Source organism: Pan troglodytes, chromosome 12, assembly GCF_028858775.2.
Source record: "Pan troglodytes isolate AG18354 chromosome 12, NHGRI_mPanTro3-v2.0_pri, whole genome shotgun sequence".
Taxonomy (NCBI): Eukaryota; Metazoa; Chordata; class Mammalia; order Primates; family Hominidae; genus Pan; species Pan troglodytes.
In genome coordinates, this window is record NC_072410.2 from 71,621,134 (window position 1) to 71,649,044 (window position 27,911).

The following is a 27,911-nucleotide window of genomic DNA, read 5'->3' on the forward strand; positions in this document are numbered from 1 at the left end:
CTCGAAAAGCTGCAGCTTCTTTTCAAGGGTTCTGAGCAGGAGACCAAGGTGCACAAGTAAAGCCAGAGCTCATCATAATTATCGACTCCTTGGCCCCTTCTCTTTGACTGCTGGACCCTTTCCTGGCACCCTCTCAGGTATCCCCGCCCAATCACTACTAAACCCCGGAGAAGTGGAATCTCCATACAGCTTTCCATGAGTCTAGCAGGGGCCTGGGCATGCTCAGTAGGCTACGTGGTTCTCTGGTTCGTGTTCGTTCGCTCGTTCTCTCTCTCTCTCTCTCTCTTTTTCTTTCTTTCCGATGGGGAAGAGAGGGTGGAGACAAGTTAGAAGCGCTTGCGGAAGGTCCCCGCCCCCAGGATCAGGCTCCCCCTGCAAGGGGACGATGCAAAGGTAAAAGCACCTCGCTCCGCAGCATCCAGACCTGGAGGGGCTGCGACCACGGGCCGAGCCCACCCATTTCCCAGCCAAAGGACGGGCCCGCCGCTCTCCATGGTACTGCGGAGAGCTCAGCTCCGCCCTTCTCTTTCAGAAGGACAGCACCCGGCGTCACGTAACCCAGCCTTCTCAGGCTCCACCACCGCCTTTTCCTTCCCAGCTCTTTCCCTCTCCTCCCCCTCCTCCTCCTTCTCCTCCTCCTCCTCCTCCTGCTCCCCTCCGTTGCCTGTTCTCCCCTCCCGCACTCCTGGAGATAGACGCTCAAGCCTGACGCCTCTGAAAAGGCAGCAGCAGTCGCCTTATCCATAGACCTCAGGAAATTCGCTTTGACCGATGCATGCTTCAGGCTCTGGCTCGAGCTAAGGGGAATAACCGGGCAGGTAAAGAAGCTCAATTTGGGTTGGGGGGAGGGGATGGGGCGAGGCAAGCTGAAGAAGGATATCTTTCCCCATTGTAACTGAGCCAGGATCTGCCACAAATACACAGGGAAAGATGGGTGGTGGGAGGGTGGAGGAGTGTAGATCTTGGTTGTTTTGCATGAAGCCTTTTAAATAGATGGCAAGAAGAGATGGTGGAACTGGGGTAGTAACTTAAAGGCTGAATGCAGTGATTTATTAGCAAAAGAAAGAAAAGAAGAGACAGGCTAGATATCAAAGCAATAAAATATCTCTCCATATATTTCTTTCCCTACCTCATCAGCCCCACACTGTGCCCATCGTTAATTTGTGCAGTAGACCCTGAGCTCCAAGAAACTGCACTGGTATTAGAGATGGAGCTTAGAGACTGGGCGGGAAAGCCAGAGAGAATTTTGGCTGTGCATTGGTATTGAGAGACTTTGCAAAAGCCAGGGGTGAAATAATAAGCACTTCTAAAATTTCTCTCAGAGATTTCATGTTCTTCATGAAGATATATATATATATATATATTGAAGGATGCATGGAAAGGTATAGGTGTGTATGTGTGTGTCATATCAGAAACATTAAAATATGCAACTGCAGCCGATGAGCGTACTGTATTGATCCTCCTAGTGACTTGGGATGAATTTGATTCTAGAAATGAAAGAAAAGATTAATGATGCTGTTAGTCTGCTTTTGAATTAGAGCGCTTCTTCTTTTGGCTGCAGTAAGGATGTTTTTCAGATCCCTTTATTTCATCCTCTAATTTGTGAACTGGCCAGGTCTTTCCGGCACCTAGAGAGAATCCTCTTTTCTCCATATAAATACAGATACTCGCTCACATACAATGAGCTTCCTCCAAGAACTGGGAAAACCAGTTAACCTCCCTGTGATAAGAATGTATATATATCTATATGTACATATGTATTGCTCTAGGGTTTTTCTCTCTTCCACCATCCCTTAAAATTGTCAAAGTGTGCATTAGTGGAGGAGGGCAGGAGGGACGGGAGAAAAAAGGTTATGTGATCAATGTAACATTAATTAATACAATAACTGGCTCCAACAGAGTTACACACACAAGAAAAAAAAAGGTTTTCTAACACATGAGCTTGAGAAAGGGTTCAAAGCACTACTCTTGATCATGATATTCCAGATTTATTTTGCAAATGACTGAAAATTTAGCAGATTCCTGAGTCCACTTAAAATATGAAAGTATACTGAATAATATGCTATTTCAGATGATTTGACGAGCCTCTTTCCTTGGGTTTGATATAGGAGGAGACAAGATATGACTGGTGATTGCTGATGGTGTGGAATGTATCAGCCATAATAAATAAGCAACTGAGATTTTTATTTCCTTTTGCTAGTGGGCAGTGTGTATGTGCGCACACCCGCACTGTGTGTGTGTGTGTGTGTGTGTGTGTGTGTGTGTGTGTTGAAAGAGAGAGAACCAGTCATCAATTTCATCTGGGAGGAACTTGAAGTGGGATACCCTAGCTTGGTGGCTCTCAGCTGACACCTGTAGGGATTGCTCTGTACTGAAGAGAAATGCTCTCAGCTCCCCCCATGGAGAAGCAGCAGCACAATGCGGTGCCATAAATTACTGCTAGTTTCAGCTTGTAAGGGAAAAAAAGTGTTAATTGGGTAGTGAGCTTCTACATCCAGACAATAAATTTGGGGTGTGTGTGTGTGCATGTGTGTATGGTGTATATATATTGCAGTGTGTGCGTTTGCAAGAGGTGGGGAATATAAGAAATAGTGAGAAAAATAATGCACTTTCTTGACATGAACAGATTATACATTTGTAATTTTTTTCAAAAGGTAAGAGTTATTTTTTGGTTAAAAAATGACTTAGGAAAAAATCAGTGTTTATGATTTCTGTACCATTTCAAGAACCTGTCAGATTAGAGTTGAATAAAGAGAAGTGATTTAATAGTATAGTGAGTGATTCAAAGGTACGGTTTTAAATTCTAGCATCCTGGAGCCATTGCAGCTGAGATGACATACATGCCAACAGCTCTTCTCACCACACAAATTGTGAGGGCTGACAGCAAGATACAGACTTCAGGAGGAGTTAGATCTACACTTTCAGGCAAAATATTAAATACTTTATGCACCTTTAGAGAAGTTAATATTAGGGCAATTGAGACAATGCCAAAAACATAAATCTGGCTCCAATTAGTGGTTTTCTTTTACAACAGATTATTCATTAATATAAAGGAGAACTATACTTGTGTGAAATTTTGCAAAAGAGACTATCAAGAAACCATCAATATTCCTTCTAAGAAAAATAAAATGGCAGGAATGCTATACAAGTCTAAGCTGGCAGCTTCCTGCCAACAGTTTAATCTAATTTGCCAATTGTAAAATCTCTTAACTGAGATTTGAATAGGTTGTATTTTTACTGTCCGCAGAACAAGCACACAACATAGGTAGAAATCCTTAAAAGCATTTGTTCTCTCCTCACATATTTTAAAAATTAAACTATCTTGTGAAAAGAAAAAGATAACCATAATCAAATTTCTCTTTAAAACTTCGGGTTACCAACTAACAGTTATAATAAACTACAAGGGTGTCATGGCTGACTGTAAAAGTGTCATATTAACTATTAGAAAATGTTAGGACTTACTTGTAGTGAGGATAACAAAAGCTCTATACAAGAAGGTGAACTCTTTGCCTTACTAATAGGACCAGGTCTACACTTGTGTTATGAGCTGAATAATGATTTATATAATACTATATTGACTTTAGACCTTAATTTTGACTTTAATTCTCTGCAGATGTCTGAGTCCTTAAAAAAGACAAGATAAAACCAAAATGCATCACCAACACACAACCAATTGATGTGCTGGCATCTTAGCTTGGCCCTGCAGAGGCAGAGAGAAAAGAAGAGGAGCTGTTGCGATTTCCACATCTAACAGCTTCTGGCTATTTCGCAACTGCTGGGTTTGAGTCCTACTGTTGCCGTGGCTGAAAAGAGAAGTAAAATCCAACTTGTGAGACCATGCACAAGGAATTAGGCTTTGGCTGCAGCGGTGCTGAAGCCCATGCTATGACAGAAGAAGCAGGCCTTTGAAGCTATCCTCGGGTTAAGAAGTGGTGCCCTAAAGAGGCAAGCATCCCTTTCTCCGTTCTGCTTTAAGACCCCACATCTGAAGGAGACAGACTTGAGGCATTCACAAGCATCCAAGGATACTGGCTCACTGCTGGCTTCCTGTACTTTCTTGAGAAAAGTGTTTTCTTTTTACTGACTCTCACTGCTTCCTTTTGGCCTGGTACCACTGATGGAACCTGGCAGATAATGGGATTTGAGGAGTTAAGTATCTGTTGACACTACAGATACTCTTAAATTAGTTAATCAGACTCAAATGGGTCAGTGCTTTCCCTTGATCTTTTGTTGAAGCCTTTTCCAGAACGTTGCCTCCAAAGTGCATCCTCCCTTTGGTCTGGAAGTTCTGTGGCTACCCTGTACCACTGGGGTCAACGTTTTCCAGTTGGAAGAGGACTACAGGGAGAGAGGGCGGGGTTATTGGAAGAAGAAGAAGAAAAAAAGAACTAGATAAAGGAAGGCACATCCCTCTCACTCCCGCCTTTCTCCTTACCTTTCTGTCTCTCGGGACCCTTATTTCTTCGTCACGGTGTCCAGGACCATTTTGACCCTGTCGGCCCCGGCACCCCCCCGCCGCACCCCAGCCCCGAGCATGGGGACGGCGCTGCTCCAGCGCGGGGGCTGTTTTCTTCTGTGCCTCTCGCTGCTGCTCCTGGGCTGCTGGGCGGAGCTGGGCAGCGGGCTGGAGTTTCCGGGCGCCGAGGGCCAATGGACGCGCTTCCCCAAGTGGAACGCCTGCTGCGAGAGCGAGATGAGCTTCCAGCTCAAGACGCGCAGCGCCCGCGGCCTCGTGCTCTACTTCGACGACGAGGGCTTCTGCGACTTCCTGGAGCTGATTCTGACGCGCGGCGGCCGCCTGCAGCTCAGCTTCTCCATCTTCTGCGCTGAGCCTGCGACGCTCCTGGCCGACACGCCGGTTAACGACGGCGCCTGGCACAGCGTGCGCATCCGCCGCCAGTTCCGCAACACCACGCTCTTCATCGACCAGGTGGAGGCCAAGTGGGTGGAGGTCAAGTCCAAGCGCAGGGACATGACGGTGTTCAGCGGCCTTTTCGTCGGGGGGCTGCCCCCGGAACTGCGCGCCGCGGCGCTCAAGCTCACCCTGGCCTCGGTGAGGGAGCGAGAGCCCTTCAAGGGGTGGATTCGTGACGTGAGGGTCAACTCCTCGCAGGCCCTGCCCGTGGACAGCGGCGAGGTGAAGCTGGACGATGAGCCGCCCAACAGCGGCGGGGGAAGCCCGTGCGAGGCGGGCGAGGAGGGCGAGGGCGGGGTGTGCCTCAACGGAGGTGTGTGCTCCGTGGTGGACGACCAGGCCGTGTGCGACTGCTCGCGAACCGGCTTCCGCGGCAAGGACTGCAGCCAAGGTAAGGCCCGACGCCCGACCCACGGGGGCCGGGGCCTGGGCGGGGCGCGGGGAGGAGGGGACTGGGCTGGTGCATGGGGTCTTCCTAATCTTGCCAAACGTGTGGCAGTTCGCTTCGAGGGAAGGACCTTGTTTCTGGGGGCCTCTCTACCTTACCACCTCCACAGCTTCTCCCTTGACATCCTCCTAAGGATTGGCAGCCCCCATATCCAAGTTTGAGTTCCTTCTGGAGACCTTTCTACCAACACTACTCCCTTCCAAGTGGCAAATACAATGGCCTCTTCTTATTCCTCGGGTTCTTTGGCAGGTTGGGGCCTATATTGGGCCGCGGCCCACCTCTATGACCACTGTACTTGTCTCTACCACTTCTAAATCTGTAACACACAGACTTTGCCCTTAAGATGCAAACAAGCATCTAGAAGATTGGGCATGTGTTTGATGAGAAATGAAGCACAGGAGAGGTATACCACGGCCGTGGTTGAGAATCCCCACGTGGTTCTGGTCACTCGTGGTAAAGGACGAGAAAGACAGGGTTCACGGGCAGTGCTCTGCCTTTTGCAGATAGAGCGGTAAAAACCTGCTTTTCGTTGTGGAAAAAGGGAAAGAGAGGATGTGAAGAGTTTCTTCATTAGCAGGAGGCTTTTTGGAATAATGTTGGTTTCCACTGTTATATCCAAGTCCAACGTTTGTCAAATTTAAGTAAAATTTTGTCATTTATGCGGTTTCTTGAAGTGTGAGGTCAGCTGACGTTTAAAAATGTTAGAGATTAAATAAGATTTCTTAATTAACAAATGCCTTATAAAGAGAAATACAGTAGTAGAGAAATTTAGATGTTGCTGGATTGGGAAGCTTCTGCAGACTAATAAACAGGGATGCATGTAAGGGATTGCAAGAGATTTTCTAAGGATATTCGGCTAATGACATTTATCTGGGTAGTGGAGGCCAAGTTGTAATTTCTGTGGTTCTTGGGGCTTAAAACAGTGTGGCATTAAACTACAAAAGTCATACCTAAGTTCTGTTTTCTCCTCTTTAGAAATAAAATTCGGTCTTCAGTGTGTTTTGCCGGTGCTGTTACATGACAATGACCAAGGAAAATACGGTTGTATAAATACAGCAAAGCCTCTAACAGAAAGTGAGTGAGTGGTGTGAAAAAGACGAATCAGTGGCTAAGTAGGAGATGTCAGGATTTAAAGTAGATAGCTTATGGGTCAAAGCAAGGCAATCAACACATGGATAAATGGCATTTGTGGCTGAAATGGGTGAAAAAAGGTGAATTATTAAATCTGATTTCGAAAGCTATAGGGACAAAAGCTCTGTGTGGCTGCGTTTTATTGTATAATGTCTTTGTTTTTTGCTGACACTGCTAAGGGGAACTAGCCTTTGTAAATCTTATTAGAGTTGGCAGTTCTCTCTCACTTGACTTTAAGAGAAATGAAGACTTGATAAGATTTGTAATTGTTTAAACAGCAAGGAGAGTTAGTTAGGAAGAAAAAAAACTGGTCTTTAGGAGACTTCTGTAGCCTTCACAGGATTAGGAGGAGGGGAAGAAAGAAAGGGCTATTTTGTTGCGCTCTGTCTTCATGTGGGTTTTTGTATTTCATTATATTTTGGCTTAGGTAATTATAGAAAACTGTGTATTCCATGGCCTATACAGCACTTCAGCTTTAACAGTACATTTCTATGGTTATGAGAGCAGGCTTTACAGTTATGTTTTACAAAATAAAAAAGATAATTTTTTTCTTCTAGCAAATCTACTTGTGAATCATGAATAATATGCTAGGTAGATATGATAATTTCCATACTGTAATTTGAAGTTGCATACTTTTGCACTGATTAATAGAAACAAATTTTAAAATGAACATTACTTTATGGGAAAATTGTCTTAAGTATCCTAATGGCACTTTAAAATACAGAGAAGGCAATTTAATGAAGGACCCATGAAATGTAGCTTCCTTCCTTAAATTAGGAAACAAATATGACACAATGACAGCTTGTACTGTGTGGGAGGGTGTTTTAAATGAAAATTTTTATTTTTCTATGCATTTTTAATGTAGGGATTCAGAGATCATGCATAATCAGGAACAGTTAAGAGTGGAAAAAGTAATTTGTTAAAGAGAAGCAGAATTAGATGTATCTGAAATGCATTTTATTTTGCAAATGGATAGCTCTTTCTATAAGATAAAGAATTTGGAATTACCAAGATGCATAATTGAACAGTGTAGTGCCTGGTACATAGGATAATTCAACTCAGAATAGCAAATCCATTAGGATTCTTCTGAAGCATTGAGTCACTTTGAAAATTTGAACTGAAAATGGAGTGCAAAAGATCACCACTAAACGTAGAAGGAAAACAAAAGGTTGGATTCTTTTGAGTATCACAGAATTGGGAGATGGAGTGATAAAGGCAGAGTCAGTCTTCCTAGAAGGATTGGCTCCATTTTGCTTATTTTCCCTATTTCATGTGTGTCAAGTGACTATTGAATAATTAATTGAGAATGGATGACTCTCCCAATACAGATCATGTATTAATGGCTAGGGATAGATGATTTCTATTCAGATGAAATATCAACAAAGCTCTGCCTGTAGCCAGTATTTACATTGTCTGCCATGTTCTTCACAAAAACTAATTTTAAAATCAATAAGTTCACTTCATTAAGAGAAAATTTAGGGAAAAAAACAGGCAAATATTAAACATAAATTCAGTTTATCTCTGGTCCAAACTATAATACTTTTAAAATTTTAACACCATTTAGCTGCCTTCATATTTAAAATACAATAAGAACTACTAAAAAGTAAGACTATAATAAGATAATAAAAATATTATCTCTCCCCAACCTCCAGCCAAGAGTGCCTTGAAACAACTTATGCACCTATGAATTTCCAGAATATTTTTATTGAATGAGCTCAATTTCATCCTGGCTTTGTGTTTGAGCCTAGCAAGTTTTATTTATTTATGTATTGTTAGAGAATCCAGGAAAGGTTATGTGTGATGACCAGGTTAGTGGCAGAACCTGGGTAAGAGCATAAACACTTTTATTTGTTCCCAAGCCCTTTTTCTTGACGTCTGGCAAATAAGATTTCCAGTTCATTCGGGTTGAGATTATTTTCAGGTTCAGGTGTTATTCAAGGGAAAAAAAAACGTAAAAATGGCTGATAGAACAAAACTAATTTATGCATCACTTATGTTCTTTGACCCTGAGCATCAGCCTCAGAACTCAACTAAGCAAAAATGTCACCTTTCCTGAGTGATGAATGCTTACAGGGTACATAGCTTTTTTATATTCATTTCATCTAAGTGCCTGGACCGTTGATATGGTCTCATCTAAATGACCTTGAACATTATTTCTACTTAAGAGCACTCATAGATCCCTAGCAACTTGAAAGAATTAGTGAATTTCATAGCTATCCAGTTTAAAAACAAGAATAACAAGGATAATCAATAAGAAATTAAGTTATAATTCTCATGATTTCCAGATCCCCAGGTCTCGTGCATTTTAGAGTCATGTATATTAAAATCCCACATTGGACTGTTTTCACTTTTTTTTTGCATATTCTCTATTTAAATGGCCATAAACACGTATGGCTTATGCTTCCTGATTGTTTAATGTCACTGAACATGTCAGTATGATACATGTGACTTAAGAAAGCTCCTGCTTTCCATTACTTTGTGAATGTGACCAGATAGGCAACCACATTCACTCATTCATTCATTTGTTCATTCATTCATTTGTTTATTAATTTCTTTATTCAGCAAGTACTGATTGTTTTGTGTACCAGAGTACTAGGCTTAAGCAATAAAATGGTAGTGCAGAAATAATTATTACTTTCATAGACCTCATATTCTAGTGAGAAGGCATATTGACTTTTAAAAAATGAAGCTTAAAACTGTGGTATGTATTTTGAAGGATGGGTGCATGATACTATGAAAACTTAAAATAGTGTCAGCTGACGTAATAAAAAGTGATTATTAAACTGAAATCTGAAAAAGTGAGAAAAAATTAACCAAATTAAGGCAGAGGAAAAGTATTAATCAGGTAAAGCCCAGAGGAACAGAATTCTGATGCAGGAGATGGCACAGCATGTGCCACTGAGAGAATGCCTTAAGCATGGAGCTCTAACTCCCTACTCGAGAGGAGTGGGGTCGGGCAGTGCACAACCTTCTGGACCATGTCAAGTATTTTTGTCTTTACTGTAAAAGTGATAAAATAGTAATGCAAAGAGTGTAGTGTGGATGGTAGGGAGGAAGATGGCATTATCACATTTATATTTCCAAAATGTCACTCTTAGAGAACAGATTGAAAGGGGGCCAGGGAGAAAGAGGAAACATTATTTTCTGTTTGTCAGTCAACATCATTTGTTAAGCACCCACAGTAAGCTGTAGATTAAACTAGGGGAAAAATACAATTCTTTCTTGAAGGAAGTTAAAGTCATCATGGGTTTGGTTAGGTGTTGAAATGTAAGGCCATTGATTGTTCAGAACACTTTGGTTCTACCTGTGAAAAGCATTACCTGAACCCTTTGTGTGGATTGTACTGTGGTTTCCTGCAGATACACCCATTGACTTTATGGGTCTTTGGAACCCAGTGGCAGTGCCACACTTTATAGCATACCCCAAGTACAGTGCCATACTTTATAGTATACCCCCAAGTACATGTTCTACTGACAAAATATATTTGTTGTTTGAATCAACATTGTAACTACTACAATAAAGGAAAATATTTTGTAGGTGCTTGTAATCTTTGTAAGATTGTTTTCATTTAAGAAGTTATTATATAAGTAGATAGTGGTTAAAAATGATTCAGAGATTTTGCCAGAGTTTTGTTTGAAGTCTGCCATTGTAGGAAAAGGTGGGTGTTGAGAAGGCTCTGAGTCACAGAAACTCATCAATAGTTTTGATCTAGAGGAAGCATTCTGGGAAACTCTTAAAGTATGACAGTGAAAGGCATCTGTTTATTAAAAGGTTTATTTTGACTATGAGGTAATAATCAATACTGAGTTACTATTCTAAAATGCCACAAATAAAGTCAAATATATTATTTTGAGATTTTGTTTTCCTATTCTGAGATGCAGTTGTAGTGTAGAGGTTAAATTATACAGACTCTTGGGCCAGACTGCCTGGTTTCAAGTGGCAAACTCAAACTTTCTATTCCTCAATTGTGTTATCTATGAAATTGGGATGAGAATACTGCTTACTTCTTAGTGCTCTTAAGAAAATGAAGCAGGGGACTTCATGTGAATCTCTTAGATTAGTGCCTGGCACATAGTAAGCATTTTGTAAGTGTCCACGTGTTACTTTTGTTACTATTACCTCACTCACTATTTCCACCGACACTATTTTTTTTAGGGGTACTTTCAAGCAAAATTTAAATGTATAGAACTTCTTCTTTCTTGTCTAAAAGGAATTTTAGTATAATAATGATCCATTACCTGCCTAAAGTTTCAGTTTATAAAGACAACGAGCCTCTGTTTCTGTTATATGCAGCTGTGTTCTAATGTTACCCATGTCTAGCTGTTACTCAAAATATGTTAAAAAATCACATTCTGAGAATTTTGTGATTTAGTAAGCACTTAACACAAAAGTATATGTAGAAACTATGCTTTCACTTTCCACATAAACTAATACCTGTATTCCATCCCAATTTTATATTTAAGCAGTGATTTTTGCTATATTAATAGCTTATTGAAGATACCATTTACTTTGAAGTTTATAGTACGTTGTCTATCAAATAGGAAAAGTTTTAATAGTTTTAGTATAAAAAAGATTTATTGAATTTATAACTTGTCTTTGAGACTCTCTTATACATTAAAGTTATGTACACATATGCTGCAGATAAGATAGGTAATATATTTGGCTTTAAAAGTTCAAGCAAGCGGTTATTTTAGTTATCATATGTAGGTTATATTTTTCAGCATAAAATTGTGTATATATATATGTATACATGTCACTGATATGTTCAGTTTTGGATATCATTAAATGTGAATTAAATTGATTACTAAAAGTATAGTTATCCTGATTGACTATAGAAAGAACTGGCACTGTATAATATTTCTGTCATTCTTAGCTACATTATGAAAACCAGGACTCTGAGACGCATTAGTACCTGAAAATAGTCGTTGACCACATTCTATACTCCTTCCTCAGCTACACTGGTTGCAGAATTAACTCCTATAAATATGTACTGAAAATTAGGCCTTACAATAGATATTCAGGTTTCATTTTATTATGGGGTTAATAAACCTATTAGAAGTTGCTGTGCAAACTGTGCTCTCAAAAAGTATATAAGCTATTTGATGTAATTCAGAATAAATTATTTTTACATTTTTTAAAGTTTTTTGGTTTATTAAAAAAACAGTATGCAAAAATCTTATACTTTTTTTGTTGTGTACTTCTCTATAATTTTGTGGCCCAGTTCCTTTTCTTTTATTCATTATTCATAAGTATACGAATAGGTAAATTTACACGGCCTTTGCTGAATACGTAAATCTTAAAATGTTCTAATTAGCTTTGGAAAACAAAATTTTGGCCAGTTGCTTTAGAGCTGTTCAGAAAATTGCAAGGCTTTTTGTTTTCTCTCCTGAGCATGGATTCCATGTAGTTCTACTTGAATACTGGAATGGGTACCATGCTCTCTCAGATTCCTTTCTTGCCACATGATTATTTGTATTTTGTGTGTAAACAGAACATGGTTTGGAATCTGAAGAACTAAATTCCAGGTGGGACTTTACATCTTAATAAATGTTAAAAGTAAAATAACACCATCAATGTTCTGTTTCATTTTCTAAGGTTGCGAATTGGGAAACCACCTAATCAGACTACTAATATATTGTGAACTAATGCCAGCCTACTTCACAGATTGTTTGCGAGTAGATAATAGATACACACTCTTTCAAAGCTTAAAAATTTGTGGGAGATATTAAATGGTAGCAGGTAGATTGCTGTAGGACGTTGTGAATGCTAATAGTATTATAAAAATGTGAATCATATTTCTTTACATCTACTTTGGGGTCATTTTAAATGTATTTTAGATCATTTATGCCCAGAAGTATGCATCAGATTTGGTAGAGTTCTCTTATTATTATGCTTTAAAATATGGATTTTATGACAAGCTAAGTAAAGAGGACATTGTTTCCCTTATTCCGCTTGGGTAAAATTTAAACAAATAAAATAAGTGCTTTAAGGCAGCAGTTATATGAGTGCATACGATATAATTCTGTTTATATGAAGTTTAAAACAGATACAACTAATCTATGATGATAGAGGTCGGGATAAAGGTACCTTTTAGTGGTCTTGACTAGAAGAGGACAAAACAATGGAGCATTGGGCGTGATATGGGTGGTGGTTACATTTGTAAAGATTCACTGAACTATATACCTAAAATGTATATGCTTTACTCTATGTAAACTCTCCCTCAACTTAAAAAAAAAAAACCTTTCAAATTAAAACAGAAATGCTGTTCAGTGAATACCAATGCACTGAATATACAAAAAAGCTTAGTTACAAAGTAATCCTTAATGGAAATCTATATTGAAAAATGTTGAGTATAAAAGTCAAATATTTGTAACATATATCCAAAGAGTATTCCAGAGAGCAGACCTATTTATGAATAATTTTAAAAGTAAGCAGAGAAAGTACTCTGTTTTAAACACTGTATACAGTGTTTGAATTTGAATCATTTTCCACTTTTATGTTCTTTATAATGTTTAGAAATAAAACATAGGTTCTTATTTTACACTTGCATCCATGGAGCACAAATCCTACCAACACAATCAGGCAATGTAAGTTTTCCAATTAGAACAACTCAACTGCTGGAATTGTTAAGTAATTGAATGATGAGTATTTTGTAAGAGTTCAGTAAATACTTGAATGAGTAATTGGATATTGGAAAAGGCATTACCGGGTAGTTCAACCATAACTCTCATAGTATTTTCTAAATCTGCAAATATACATGATTTTCCCCAAAAATATTATACATTAAGTTATTTCAGAAAATGGACTAGATGCCTCTCCTTAAAGGTAAGGTCATAAGCACCTCTTGAATTTGAGAATAATTTAAAATCATTCTGTTAAAAATCACAGTAGTTTTTATTAAAATTACTATTTAGTGTTTTTCGAGTGAAAGGCATTATGCAGTGTACTTTGTCTATCTTATCTTATATAGTCTTACCATAGTCCTACTTGATAATTTTATAAAATATCGATTTTATCAGTGAGAAAACTGTGAGTTAGAAGAGATCACTTGCTAAAAGTTCAGTAGCTCGTAAATGGCAGAGCTGGGATTTGGGTCCAAGTATGCCCAATACCTTAGCAGGCAGCCCTGTCCATTGTATGACACAACTTGTATATTTCGCTTATCAAAGGGATGCTGGGCTGTTTGTTCACTAGTTTTCAGGTTGGTACTATTTTAAATGGCTGACTTATAATAAAGCAATCAGATTTGAGGGTTGTGGCAGACTCTTACATTTAGTGCTGCTTCCTACTGTCATGATAATAAAGAAAATGGAATAGCTTGTCAGAATTCATCACTCTTTGTTTTCATAACGCTTGTTTATTTGCTTCCTTTGTTAACCTTCTTTTCATATTCTACTTTATGGGTTGATTCTACTCTATCATAACCAGCAGTAAAGCCCCAAAATATTGCAACTAAATAATATTACAACAAATTTTTGTCCTTTTGATGAAAAACTTATTATTTTGGAAAACAAGCAACACAAAGTTTTCATCTCTTTCAGAGTTTGGATGATAAAATTATTGAAAATATCAACCTCTGTGGTGAGTCAGCACAAATATAAAGAACTAGCTCAGTCACATAAATAATGAGAGTTGCTGAGTTAGAATATGGTTCTGCTGAAAATCTAGATGATGGTACAGTGGGCACTTAATTGAAATGTCGTAATGAGAAGATAGTGCCTCTTTTTGGCTGAGCGAGTTTGGCTTCCCAACACATAGCTTGAAATTGAACTTAGGAGTGGTTCTTAGAGTTGGAAAGATGAATGCTCTGTACTATTTCAGGTATATGTGAGAAACTATTATTGGAAAGAAGTGGGAGGAAAATAAGTCTGACCTGACAAGCCAAAGTGCTGACCTGGCCTCTTGTCTAGTTACTCACGCTCAAAACTGTCTGGACTGTAATTAGAAATGCACTGACACCACACTGCAGGAACAACTGCTACATCAAATAGTGCTTTCTTAGGTTGGTTCCCAGGAGGGATCTGGCAATCCAAAAGTTAAAAGAGGAGCTGCCAAGACGAACAGTTGCTTCACTAATATCCTGACATCAGAAGGGCTTTCTTCATTTAATTATAGACATAATGAATTCTGTGTGGGTTCTAATCCATGATGGAAACACAACTGATGAGAGCTTAGGAGGTACTGTTGTTTGGGACCTCACAACGCCTGGCCCGTATATGGAAACAGCTAGGCTTAAGTGTTACTCAGACATTGCTAGATTCAGCAGAATCCACAGCCCCGTCCAGCGGAGGCAAGGAAATTAAAGACTCATGTTTTTTCTTCTAAGTAATGGTGTTCCTCTATAATTAAGCATGCCTTGACTCTCCTTAGGGAAATAGCTGGCATGGCAGCATATGACTATAGTTGTTGTGTGGAAGAAACCACTATACAGCTTAAGCTCTTTAACTTTGGTGAAAAATTGATTTATTTTCCAGCAAATAATGTAATTATTTATTTTAAATTATACGTGATGCTACAAATGTTAACTGTTTAATTTACTGAATTGAAAACATTCTAAATATAGGAAGTTACATATTGTATTTCACTACTCAAAAGCACAGTGAAATGTGTAAGAGTATACATTTATGAATGTCTATTTAAAAAGTTCTGCCAACTTTCTAGGAAATAAGGTAATCCCAGTGCTTTGGGAGTACAAGTAGAGTCACTTGAGTCCAAGAGTACCAGACCAGGCGGGACAAAAAAGCGAGACCTCATTTCTAAAAAAAAAAAAAAAAAAAAAAAAAGCCAGATGTGGTGGCCATACGTGCATTGTAGTCCCAGCTAGTCAGGAGGCTGAAGTGTGAAGATTGCTTGATCCCAGGAGTTCTAGGAGGCAGTGGGCTATTATTGTGCCACTGCACTCCAGCCTGAGCAACTGAGCAAGACCCTATCTCTTAAAAGAAAAAAAAAAAAGAATCCCAGAAACCTCTTTTATCAGAAAAGTTAGGGAACCGATACACATATTTGCTTTTGATATTTATTTATTTTTTTAAATTATACTTTAAGTTCTGGGATACATGGGCAGAGCACGCAGGTTTGTTACATAGGTATACACGTGCCATGGTGGTTTGCTGCACCTATCAATCCGTCATCTATATTAGGTATTTCTCCTAATGTTATCCCTCCCCTAGACCCCCACCCCCTGACAGGCCCCAGTGTGTGCTGTTCCCCTCCCTGTGTCCATGTGTTCTTATTATTTAACTCCCAATTATTAGTGAGAACATGCAGGGCTTGGTTTTCTGTTCCTGTGTTATTTTGCTGAGAACGATGGTTTCCAGCTTCATCCATGTCCCTGCAAAGGACATGAACTCATCCTTTTTTATGACTGCATAGTATTCCATGGTATATATGTGCCACATTTTCTTTATCCAGTCTATCATTGATGGGCATTTGGGTTGGTTTCAAGTCTTTGCAATTGTGCATAGTGCTGCAATAAACATATATGTGCATGTGTCTTTATAGTAGAATGATTTATAATCCTTTGGGTATATACCCAGTAATGAGATTGCTGGGTCAAATGGTACCTCTGTTTCTAGATCCTTGAGAAATCACCACACTGTCTTCTACAATGGCTGAACTAATTTAAACTCCCACCGAAGGTGTAAAAGCGTTTCTTTTTCTCCACGTCCTCTCCAGCATCTGTTGTTTCCTGACTTTTTAATGATCGTCATTCTAACTGCTATGACATGGTATCTCATTGTGGTTTTGATTTGCATTTCTCTAATGACCAGTGATGATGAGCTGTTTTTCAAATATTTGTTGGCTACATATATGTCTTCTTTTGAAAAGTGGCTGTTCATATCCTTCACTCACTTCTTGATGGGGTTGTTTTTTTCTTGTAAGTTTGTTTAAGTTCCTTATAGATTCTGGATATTAGCCCTTTGTCAGATGGATAGATTGCAAAAATTTTCTCCCATTCTGTAGGTTGCCTGTCACTCTGATGGTAGTTTGTTTTGCTGTGCAGAACCTCTTTAGTTTAATTAGACCCCATATGTCAATTTTGGCTTTTGTTGCCATTGCTTTTGGTGTTTTAGTCATGAAATCTTTGCCCATGTCTGTGTCCTGAATGATATTGTCTAGGTTTTCTTCAAGGATCTTTATGGTTTATTAAATAGGGAATCCTTTCCCCATTGCTTGTTTTTGTCAGGTTTGTCAAAGATCAGATGGTTGTAGATGTGTGGCATTATTTCTGAGGTCTCTGTTCTGTTCCATTGGTCTGTATATCTGTTTTGGTACCAGTACCATGCTGTTTTGTTTACTGTAGCTTTGTAGTATAGTTTGAAGTCAGGTAGCTTGACGCCTCCAGCTTTGTTCTTTTTGCTTGGGATTTTCTTGGCTGTACGGGCTCTGTTTTGGTTCCATATGAAATTTAAAGTAGTTTTTTTCAAATGGTAACTTGTAAGTTTAAAAACGTGCTCCATTTTTCAGTTAATATCATTACATATATTTTATAATATATTAGACATTCATTTTCTTTTCCTCTGTCCTGTTCACCCTTTATTTAAGTTAAAAATGGTTGGATTAAAATATGTCTTTCTTCTATCACAATGTATTTTTTGACTTCAGATGACATTTAAATAATTTTTTTCACTTGAAGTTTATCCATTGTTATTCTATGACTCTATATATTGATTTCCTTCATAAAAGTACAGACATAGGTAGAGCTTCAGGAGTTAGAATAAATCTTCTGGGAATGGTGCTCCTCTCCAGCTGTTAGCTGGGAGCTGTTCATGTTCCCAGAGGTTCTTGGCAATAAAGAAGAATGATGGGCACCTTCCTTCTCCTCGACCCAAGACATTATCCATCCTGGACAAAATCCTTATTTGTATCCTAAACAGAGACAATAACAATTTGAACTGGAGCCAAATACACAATTCTGAGTGTCTTCTGCCCATAGGAGGTGGAGGATGGAAAGATGCTCAAGCCTCAGGGAAGCTGGGAAGCTTGAGCTGTTTGATAATTTAGAAAATGAGACAGAAGACCAGAAGAGAGGAACAGGAGATAGGAGAAAAGATGATGGGAGAGAAAAAGAGTATTTGTGATTAAAGTAAATTGAGAGAGAGAGACAGACAGACAGAGAGAAGAGTTAACAGAATTTGAAACAATGAGGACATTGAGAACTGTTGGTTTAAAATTTAAAAAATCACACATCTGGTTAGTAGAAGACAGGACAGGAACATACATTGCTTGACTTCTAGCCCTGGGCTTAAGCCAAAAAGGGAAATAGGAAGGAAAAGACAAGAATAAATACGTAATTGTCTACATTTAACCTACAGAAAATATAATCATTCTTTGTCTCTAGCTGTCATTTCTGGCAGTGTATCATTGGAATTTTTCCTGCCAACTGACAACATCAACAACAATAGCAAAATCTTAAATGGCTCTCACAGTGTGTCAGGCACTATTTTCAGCTCTTTGCGCTATTAATTCATTTGGTCTACTCTACAACCCTAAAAAGTAGGTGACGTTTTTCTCATTTGATAGGTGAGAAAATTAAGGCCCAGAAAGATTTTTAAAATTTTCCCCAATTCACGCACTAGAAATTCACAAACCTGACATTTGAATCATAGCTGCGTAACTCCTGAGGCCAGACTCTTCACTTGTAATTCCTTCTTTTTTATTTATAAAATAATAACTAACTGTATATCCTCCACACTCTTTCACATAGGATAATCTCTCCTGTGTTTCAAAGAAATCTGTATAAGCTAATGCAATGTCATATTTTTTCTCTTTTTCAAAATTCCATTTAACTGTTTAATAACTTTTCCTGAGCAGAAAATTTCTCCCTTAAGTTTAATGAATATCCTTTCTCTGCTGACATAAATTAATTTTTTTATGTCTTCAGTGGAAATAAAATCCATATGGTTAGCATCCTCTTCAATTATCTTTATCTGCCTAAGAGAAAGAGTGCTGTCTTCACTGAGCTAAAAATGTTCCAATCCTCGTTCTTTGCAACTGATCTGACATTCAGCCTCCTTCCTCTAATAGCCCCCGCTCTGTTTATTTTACCCACTATCACTTCAGCTGGCTAATGCTCTTCCAAAGGCTAGTTCCAAAAATGTATTACAGTCATCCTGGTCTGTTCATCCCAGCAGCAGCATCACTGCACTTTTAGTGACCCCCTCACCTTCCCTGTTGCCTTTGTCTGACTTGCAAATTTCCCATCATGCCTTGGAAATTGCATGGACAAGAACTTCATAAAATTCTTGGTAGGTTTTTGTTATCTAGCGGCTTAAAAAATGTCTCTCACTAGTGTCTGTAGATCAGGCAGTCCAGAATTGTATAAAGGGAAAAATCTTGATAGCATTGCATTTGTAAGCAGGAAAAGTAGGCCAGAAAAATATGAGCTGACAAACAGAAAAAAGAATTTGGACTAAGGAAAACTGGCAGTGGTAGTCTGGTCCACAGAGGACTAAACAATGGAAATGGATTTGAACAAAATTGTGCTGGTTTAGGCCGAAGGAAAGAGAAAACAGCATTCACTTGTAATTCTAGTATAAATGTGGTAACAGGTCAGCAGAAGTGGTGGGTGAATCTGTATCACTAGAGATCCTTAGTAGCTTAAATAGACAACTGCTAGTTTTAAATTGCTTAAGGTTCCTCTTTTTCTGGTCAGCAGCCTGGACTAAGTAACATTTGAAATATATTTTCAGTTCTGTAGTTATGTAAATAATTGGACTTTTCTGAAAGCCTTTTAACATGCAAATCTCCCAAGTCCTGAGTTGGAAAAAGCCCAAAACAAATACTCTCCCCTCCCCCTACAAAACCTAATTTCTGCCAAAAAAAAAATAAAACTCTATTTCAAGAGTGTCTGAAGTTATAATTCACAGATACATTTGCATAAAATATGTCACCAACTGTTACAGAACACTTGGCCCATGAATTACTTCCCCCAGTGACTTGACTTGCTGTTGTTGCACATTGGTGTCCCTGGAATACACTCTGGGCAGGCTCTCCACCCACATGCTTATGTTTGCCCTGAGCCAGCTGCCCTTGTCCTCTTTACACAGTGGATTGCCCCAGTTTCATGTTTCCTTAAACGTTGTTGAGCTGGTTGAGCTCGAGTTACAGCCGCTGCCTGTATTGCAGACTCACCTTGCACTTCCTCTTGTTTGCTTTGCCATCTCCAGGGTATCCTCCCAGTACTGACTCTACCTCCACCAGGTGTGATGTTCTTGCCCTGCTGCATAACCACAGAATATTCGAGTGGTGTCTCTTACATCTCAGTCTGTTTATATCCTATGTAATTGTTCTTCCTCTGTGAAATACAGCTTTGGGTGAAAGGGTCTTTGGTAGTACTGGTATGAATTGTTCCTGGAGGAGGATGAGATTAGAGGGCAGAAAAATAGTTTTGGGTTAAAAACAAAACAAAGAAAACAAAAACCAGAGAAAAAAAATTATAGTACTCACAAAATGAAAAACATGCATTTCTGGGTATTCTGTCATGTTTTTGGTTTCCCAGGAAAGCCAGTTACACAAACCAGAAATCTAGCCTCATCTTTGACCCCTCTGTTGTTTTTCTCCATTCATAATTCCTGAACCACATATTAAGAAGCCATCACACAGGAGGAGGTGAGATGTTAGGTCTTAGGCAGTGTTCACCTCTGTGCTCTCAAGCCCTTGAGGACTAAACGTTTGACAGCACAAATAAAGGGCTTGAAACCTAAATACAAGTCTAAACAATTCAGGCATCCAAATACGAATAAAACTCACTATTAATTATAGTATATGAAGATCTGTAATAAGGTACACATGTGTGCTACTGGTGATATTGTTAATGATATCCTCAGTTGCAGCAAAAATTAGCAGGTTTACTTTTTGAAAATGCAAGTCCAATGGTATACCTAAAAGAGTGAAAAACGTATGGCTCCTTTTACAAATTATAGTTAATGGATTGCTTCACACTCTTAATTAAGTCACCATCATTTCAAATTACTCTAATCACTGGATTCTTCCATATCAAAATAAAACAGTTTGCACTAAGGCATTAGAATGTTATAGAGGCTAGGTTTTTTTTTTTAAAAAAGACTTTAGATTAATAAATACTGAGTTTGTTGCAGCATAAAATGTCAACACAAGGAAAGTGAGGAAACCTGAAAGTTTATTTTTTGGTGGAACAACGTTTTGGTCAACTACAGGTCTAAGAGTTGGAAAGCGTCACATTTTAGTGGGGTGGGCTGGTAGACAACATGCATGATTTCATTACAGTGCAATAAATGCTGCCACAGAGATGAATATCCAGTGTGACTAGTTGTAGAAAGATGAAAGGATTAATCACATGCTTTCTGTGACCAAGTTCTCTTGATTCTATTGATATTATGCTATTTTAGGCTCTAATACTCCCTCATCAGGATTGCTGCTATAGTCTACTTACCACTTTCCCAATCTCAGGCATTGCTCCTTTTGTCCCCTTTCAATGCCATTTGTCTCTACTACTGGAGTGATCCTTTATAAATAGTACTGCTCCTTTGGCTGAAAGATAAAATACAGATTCTCAAGAATGGCAGGCAAGCACTTGTATATAAATTGGTCTCCTTATCCAGACTCATTTCTTACCATTTTCTTTCAACAGAAACTTTGTGATCTAAGCCAGTCATTATTTATATTCTGCATAATAATTGTGTTCACATGTCTTGGGGTTCTTTCTAGTGTTACTCTCTCTGGACCTAGTGCCTTCCATTCAATCTCTACTGAGTGAAATTTCACCCATCATTTAAAACCCATCTGTAAGGTCTCCTTCTCTGTGAAATCATCCCTGATACCCTCTTCCTGCTCACCCCTGGTTCTCCAGCAGGGACAATGCTGGCTTTGTATAGACCCTTATTCTTATGCTGAACACATTTTATTATAGTAATTTATCATCCCATCTGATTTCTTCACTTGATTCTAAGTCCCCAGGGGAGCACTTACACTTTTTATATACGTAAGAGCTACCAGAGTCTGGCCCACTGTAGGAGTTCAACAAACGTTAGTGGGTCTCACTGCAAGGTATTAAGAAGAGAATATTGTTGGTAATGGTCAAACAAAACAAGTAGGCAATTTCTTAAAAGAGAATATCAAATAGCCAGTAAATGTATAAAAAGAAGCTTGACCTCAATAATAAGTAAAGACATGTGAATTAAAATGAAGTATATGATTTATTGTTTAGCTTGTTGAAAATATTAAAAAGCGCCATCAGGCTGGGCAGGGTGGCTCATTCCTGTAATCTCAGCACTTTGGGAGGCTGAAGTGGGAGAATTGTTTGAGGCCAGGAGTTTGAGACCAGCCCAGGCAAAAAGCGAGATACAAAAACATTTTAAAAAATTAGCCAGATGTGGTGGCATACACCTGTAGTTCCTGCTATTTTTGAGGCTGAGGTAGATTGCTTGAGGCTGGGAGTTAGAGGTTGCAGTGAACTGTGATTGTGCCACTGTCCTCTAGCCTGGGTGGCAAAGCAAGACCAAAAAAAAAAAAAAAAAGCACAGAAAAGACCATCATACCCAGTTTTGGCCGAAAGGTGTGGCAACGTAGAGACTCTTATGCTCTTGTGCATCTTTGGATGGAGTGTGTATTATTATAGTTCTTTTGAGAGGCAGTTTAACAGTAACTATGAAAATGTAAATGTGTATTTCCTTTAACAGTTTCACCTCTAGGAACTTTGGTTTTAAACAGAAATACCTGAACAAGCCTCACAAATATATTAGCACTGGTACTCATTGCATGTTGTCTGTAATAGTGAAAACAAGTAAATGGAGTCAAATCCAAATGTTTATTAACATGGATTTGATTAAATAAATTATGGTAGAGCTGTGTATAATGACTCACAATATAACATGAATGAGGTGTGCTTTTGTGAACTGGTATGAAAGTTTGTTAAAAATACGTTTAGCGAGTATAAATAAATGTCAAATACGTACACATATATGCAAAATAGAATTTATATACTTATTTATGTATTAAAAAGGCACATAACCTGTAAAGACCAGGTGTTTTGCTGTTTTCAGTGAAGAGGGTAAAGAAAAAACATATTTAAATTGTTGAAGGATAAATATTTATAAGTGCAAGAGCAGATTATCAAAGGAAGTTGGTGACTCTCCATCTTGAGGGATTATCTATGAGATGTTTGAAATGTCAAACCAATAGTGCATTTCAGAAGATAAGACCCATTATATGACTTTCCAGGGATTTATGTTATCCTTGGTTGAACATTCTGTCTTAAATGTAGTAGAATGTTTATATTGTCAGAACAGAATACCATACTAACCTTGCAGAATATATTCTGAACACACACTGTAAAAGAGAGAATTATAGGATTTAAAGTTTATATAATTCTAAGGATTTTTTTTAACTTGGTCCCGTGTGTCAGACTGAATAATTCTCCTGGTAATGAAGTAATGAATGAAGGGATCCTAACAAGAGGCAGGGTCCAGAACCAGATGTAACGTTTCTCCTCAGCGGAGTGATTTGTGTTAATGTTTTATTTACACTTTTTCCGGTTGTTATCCGTCTCTGTCACCATAGAAGAGATATGGCTGAATAGGCCAGTGTTGTGTCTCAAATTGGTTTCATAGTAAGGTATATTATCATTCTTTCAATGCCTCCTTTCGCTAATGAAAATCCTAGAAACATCTGAGAAGTTCCAAATGACTCACAACTTTCCTGCTCTACTTCATACACGTGTATGTTATCAATAATTACTTAGTAGACTCTTTAATTTGTCTAAATTTGTGCAGGCATAATGGAACCTGACAATGCAATTTTCCATTGCAAATGGATGACTAAGCTGAGCAATTTGCCTCCTTCCCATTCCTTTTGTCCCGATATATTATGCTACACTAGAATGCCTATACTTTGAAAATAGCCCGTCTATATTCATTCATCGATGCATATAAATTGATTTGCATGCTCATTTTGCAGTTTCCAAATATGCATTTGTTGCATAAAATTTTTCATATCTAACCCAAAATGCTTATTTTACCCCTTCTTCAAAAATGCAGCTGGTGTGAGCCAACTACACATAAACTCCAGGTGTTTCACAACTGAATATCTATAGAAAAATGCAGAAAGCATGGAGATGAAAGGCTTGAATCTTGCCATTGGTCTGAAGTCCCAACTCAGATCTTCCTCTTCTGGATCAGCTCCTTGAAATTAGGGCAATATTGGAGTTAAGTAACAAGAGTTTATTCAGACTATCCATGTTATATGCCAACTCATGATTTATGTGGAAACTAAAGATATTTAGTAGAATAGTACATTGCTGGGTTCTAATTTTTGCCTTTCCACAAATTAGTTATACTTTGTTTTCATTGACTCTACAGCTCTGATTTTTGTTTCATTTACTGTATGTCTCAGATTTTTCCAGTTTAAGAAAAAATTGCCTAAAAATAAAACAAAAATGTGATTTGTCCTACCAAATAACCTTAATATTATCACGAAATTAAAAGCAGTCTATAAAAAATAGAAGTATATGAGTACAAGTTTTATAAAAACATTCCAACAAAACATTTGTGGCTATTAATTTGTAAATTATAAATTTATATTTATATATATTTACAAAGAGCTAAAATGTTATGTTAGGAAATTATTATATTGATGCTTTTAGTATCTTTGAGTATATTTTATACACAATTAAAATGATATATTATAAGAAATACAATTAATAAATACGTTTTCAAAATGCCCTGTATAGTTAGTAATGGGCAAGAGAGGAAAGGAATTGATATGTAATGAATTTATGCCATACCCTGCAGTGATCAACTTTGTGATTATTATCTCACTTAATTCTCAAAAACACAAACCAAATTTAATTATTTTCATTTTGTATTTAGGAAAACGAATTCCTGGAAAAATCTAAATAGCAAGGAGAAAATTTGAACCCAGGCTTTATTTGTCTCTACACATCATGCTTTCTCATCTGCCTTCACCATCGCCACTCACAGCTTCAGAATAGCTCAGGCAGGTTCTATGGAGTCATATACACAAAGGATCAAAAGTAAACCCCTTCTTTTTAGATAGTATAATAGCATTTGAGCTACTCTCTGACTCTCTTCTTTGTTTGATTTGGAGCACTGCTTGGGTTTAATTGATTTGACTTTTGTATTTTTCTTTATAACTGATCTCTTTTATTTATGTGTGAATGTATTTCCCAACCAAATGATACATTGCCAGCAACAATCAAAGAGAAACCTCTAGATATAGTTTCCAGATATTTTATAGGAAGACTGTAGGCAAATCTCAGCATACAAAACAGGATTATTGTTTTCTACTATTATTTTCTTTATTTGATTATTTGTGTGCTTCTCGTTTATTTATTTTCCTTCTATTCTGTGCAAGATAAATTTTTCTTTCCACTGTTATTTCCTTTCTTAGGATTTTATCACTTTATGACTTTTTCATCATATTTTGGCTTTTTGATAATAAAATATTCAAACAATATACCTAAGATGAAAACTTTTGAAATGAAGGGAATATTCCAGATAATTATTTGCTATTGTCTACAGACTGTTACTCTATGTATTTGTCCACAATTTAGCTAAGTATCTTTGGTGATAATATTTTATCTCAGGATTTATTCAGTTTAAGAAAGAAACATTCATGTAAAAGTGCATCCCATAAAAATGTTTATTTAACCTAACTCTTTTATCCTTTATCAAAAACTATCTAATCAATAATTTCTCAAATCTTCTTCATTTAAAAATAGAAAAATAATATATAAAACACACACACACAAAAGGTAAAAGTACGTTTTGATGTGTATAATGGTTATGTGCTTATTATGCACAATTTTCCTAAACCCCTAACACTTCGAGTAACTTATGTTAACATTGTTTTCATAAGTAACTCATAAGGAAAGTATGTAAATAGTTTCTATATTGTATCACCAAAATTTTGTAAATAATTCAGAAATTGTCATAGGCACACATATTTTTAACCCTCTTAGATTTCAGGACTTCCAAATAAGTATTGTATCAATTTTTCTTTGGACAATAATTTTTTTTGAATACCCTTTCTGTATTTCAGAAATGGTTCAGAAAATGCTCATTAATCTTCTGATAATTATCTGAAAAACATGTCCAATTGCATATGGAAACAAAGTAATTTGTTACAAAATAGAATTTTGAAATAAAAAGAGACCAAGAGTTATAGCTCATTATAGTATCTAGTGTTGTAATTTATGCACTAGAGAAAAATGTTTAACATTTATGACTTTTAAGTAATACGTAAAGTCATTGAGCTTAGGCACTGGGGTTATGTTTGTCATCAGATAGGCAGGTCACTGCTCTATTGGTGTTCATAGATTATAGGTGAATATAGACATTTAGAAGGTCAGCCACGATACAGAGTGATGAACAGTAATGATAGGGCACAAGCAACTCAGATTTGGGAGGTAGAGGAGGCTTCCTAGAGGATAAGACAGCTAAGGCAAAACTTGAATATGAATAGGAATTAGAGCTAAGGGAACATAGGGAGAAGAGGGTAGAGCAAGCAAAAAGACACTTACTCATTTGAAGAACTACAAATAACTTAGAATTTGTAGTGCACAGAGGCAAGATGGTGAAAAGTGGTTAAACAGGCTGGAAACTAAGCTTTGTAAACCTTGTAACTATATTAAGGGGCAAGGAGCTTACCTTTTGAGTATGTGGTGTACTTAGAAAAATAGAGAGTAACAGGTTATTATAAGACTATAGTTGCTCAAATGGTAGGTCTTTTTTTTTAAAATTTTATTATTATACTTTAAGTTTTAGGGTACATGTGCACAACGTGCAGGTTTGTTACATATACATACGTGTGCCATGTTGATGTGCTGCACCCATTAACTTGTCATTTAGCATTAGGTATATATCCTACTGTTATCCCTCCCCCCTTCCCCCACCCCACAACAGTCCCCGGTATGTGATGTTCCCCTTCCTGTGTCCATGTGTTCTCATTGTTCAATTCCCACCTATGAGTGAGAACATGCTGTGTTTGGTTTTTTGTCCTTGCGATAGTTTACTGAGAATGATGGTTTCCAGCTTCATCCATGTCCCTACAAAGGACATGAACTCATCATTTTTTATGGCTGCATAGGTAGGTCTTAAATGGAAAGGAAATTGGAAATAAATAGCTGTGGACCCACGTGAGACAACAACACAGGTTCTTATAAGAAATGTCAATGACTGGCAATAGATTTATACACGTTTTGAAGATTGCTAGCTTCTATCATACCGAGAAATCCAAGAAAAAATGTAGATTTGTCTCTTTTTACAGCTTTTGACCTAAAGTCTGTTTTGTCTGATGTAAGTATGACTGCCCCTGCTTGCTTTTGGTTTTTATTTGCCTGAAATATCTTTTGTCTTCTCTTCACTTTCAGTCTATGTGTGTATTTGCAGATAAGATGTGTTTCTTGTAGGCAACATATATTTGGGTCATTTTTGTTTTAATCCACTCAGCCAGTCTGTATCTTTTAAAGGGGGAATTAAATCCATTTAGATTGAAGGTTACTACTGATAGGTGGAGATTTATTCCTGTAATTTTACTGATTGTTTTATGGTTATTTTGTATTTCCTTTGTTCTTTACTTCCTCTCTTATGGTTTACTTTTGCAATTGGGTGATTCTCTATAGTGGTAAGATTTTATTCCTTTTTCTTTCTCCATTGTGTATTGACACTACCAGTGAGTTTTATAGTCTTGCATGTTTTCATGTTGGTAATTATTGTCTTTTCACTTCCATATGTGAGACTTTCTTAAACATTTCTTGCAAGGCCATTCTCATGGTGATGAATCCCCTTATTTCTTGCTTATCTGTTAAATATTTTATTTCTTTTTCATTTTTGAAGGATAGCTTTTCTGTGTGTAATACTGAATGTTCCCAGCACAAAGAAATGATAAGGTTTGAACTGATGGATATGCTGATCACATTGAGCTCATCATTGTACATAATACATATAGAAATATCAGTATATATCTCGTAAGTATTTGCAATTATTATATGTCAATTCAAAAATGAGATTAAAAATGTGTAGATTTTTTTCTTGGGAAGTAAGAATAGGCATTATAACTGAGTAATCATGGTAAAGGTAAACTAATTGTCATCTTGGAATAAAGAAGATGAGGAATAAAAGAGGGAGAGGTACCAGAGGAATATCCAGAGAAAGATGTAGGTTATAGATCCAGTTAAAAGAGTAATCAGAGGAAATCAAGAGTTGCAGAAACAAAGAAATCACAAGAAAAATTTGACTATTTTAAAAAATAGCTAGATACAGGTGTGTATCTATATGTAGTAGATATGTATGTAGATATAGGCATGCATATTATAGTGACTATCCAGTATGTTCCATCTTATGGGGTAAGGTTCATTCATTAAGTTTTACTATAGTCTAAAATTAATATTTCTTAGGACTTTTTTCATTCCCTTGATCT

General features: G+C 37.5%; 1 protein-coding gene across 30 annotated transcripts in view; it reads left to right on the forward strand.

The window, feature by feature from the left end:
- The first annotated feature begins 296 nt into the window (after window positions 1–296).
- Window positions 297–27,911, forward strand: part of NRXN1 (neurexin 1) — a 1,116,221-nt gene continuing 1,088,606 nt past the window's right edge. For 18 of the 30 annotated variants that reach the window (XM_054678382.2, XM_054678385.2, XM_054678394.2 and 15 more), the window contains exons 1-2: window positions 412–818; window positions 3,614–5,306. In XM_054678382.2, coding sequence (XP_054534357.1) covers window positions 4,535–5,306 — 772 coding nt within the window. In that variant the 5' untranslated portion in view covers window positions 412–818; window positions 3,614–4,534. The other 12 variants (XM_024354134.3, XM_054678393.2, XM_054678402.2 and 9 more) reach the window with 3 other exon arrangements.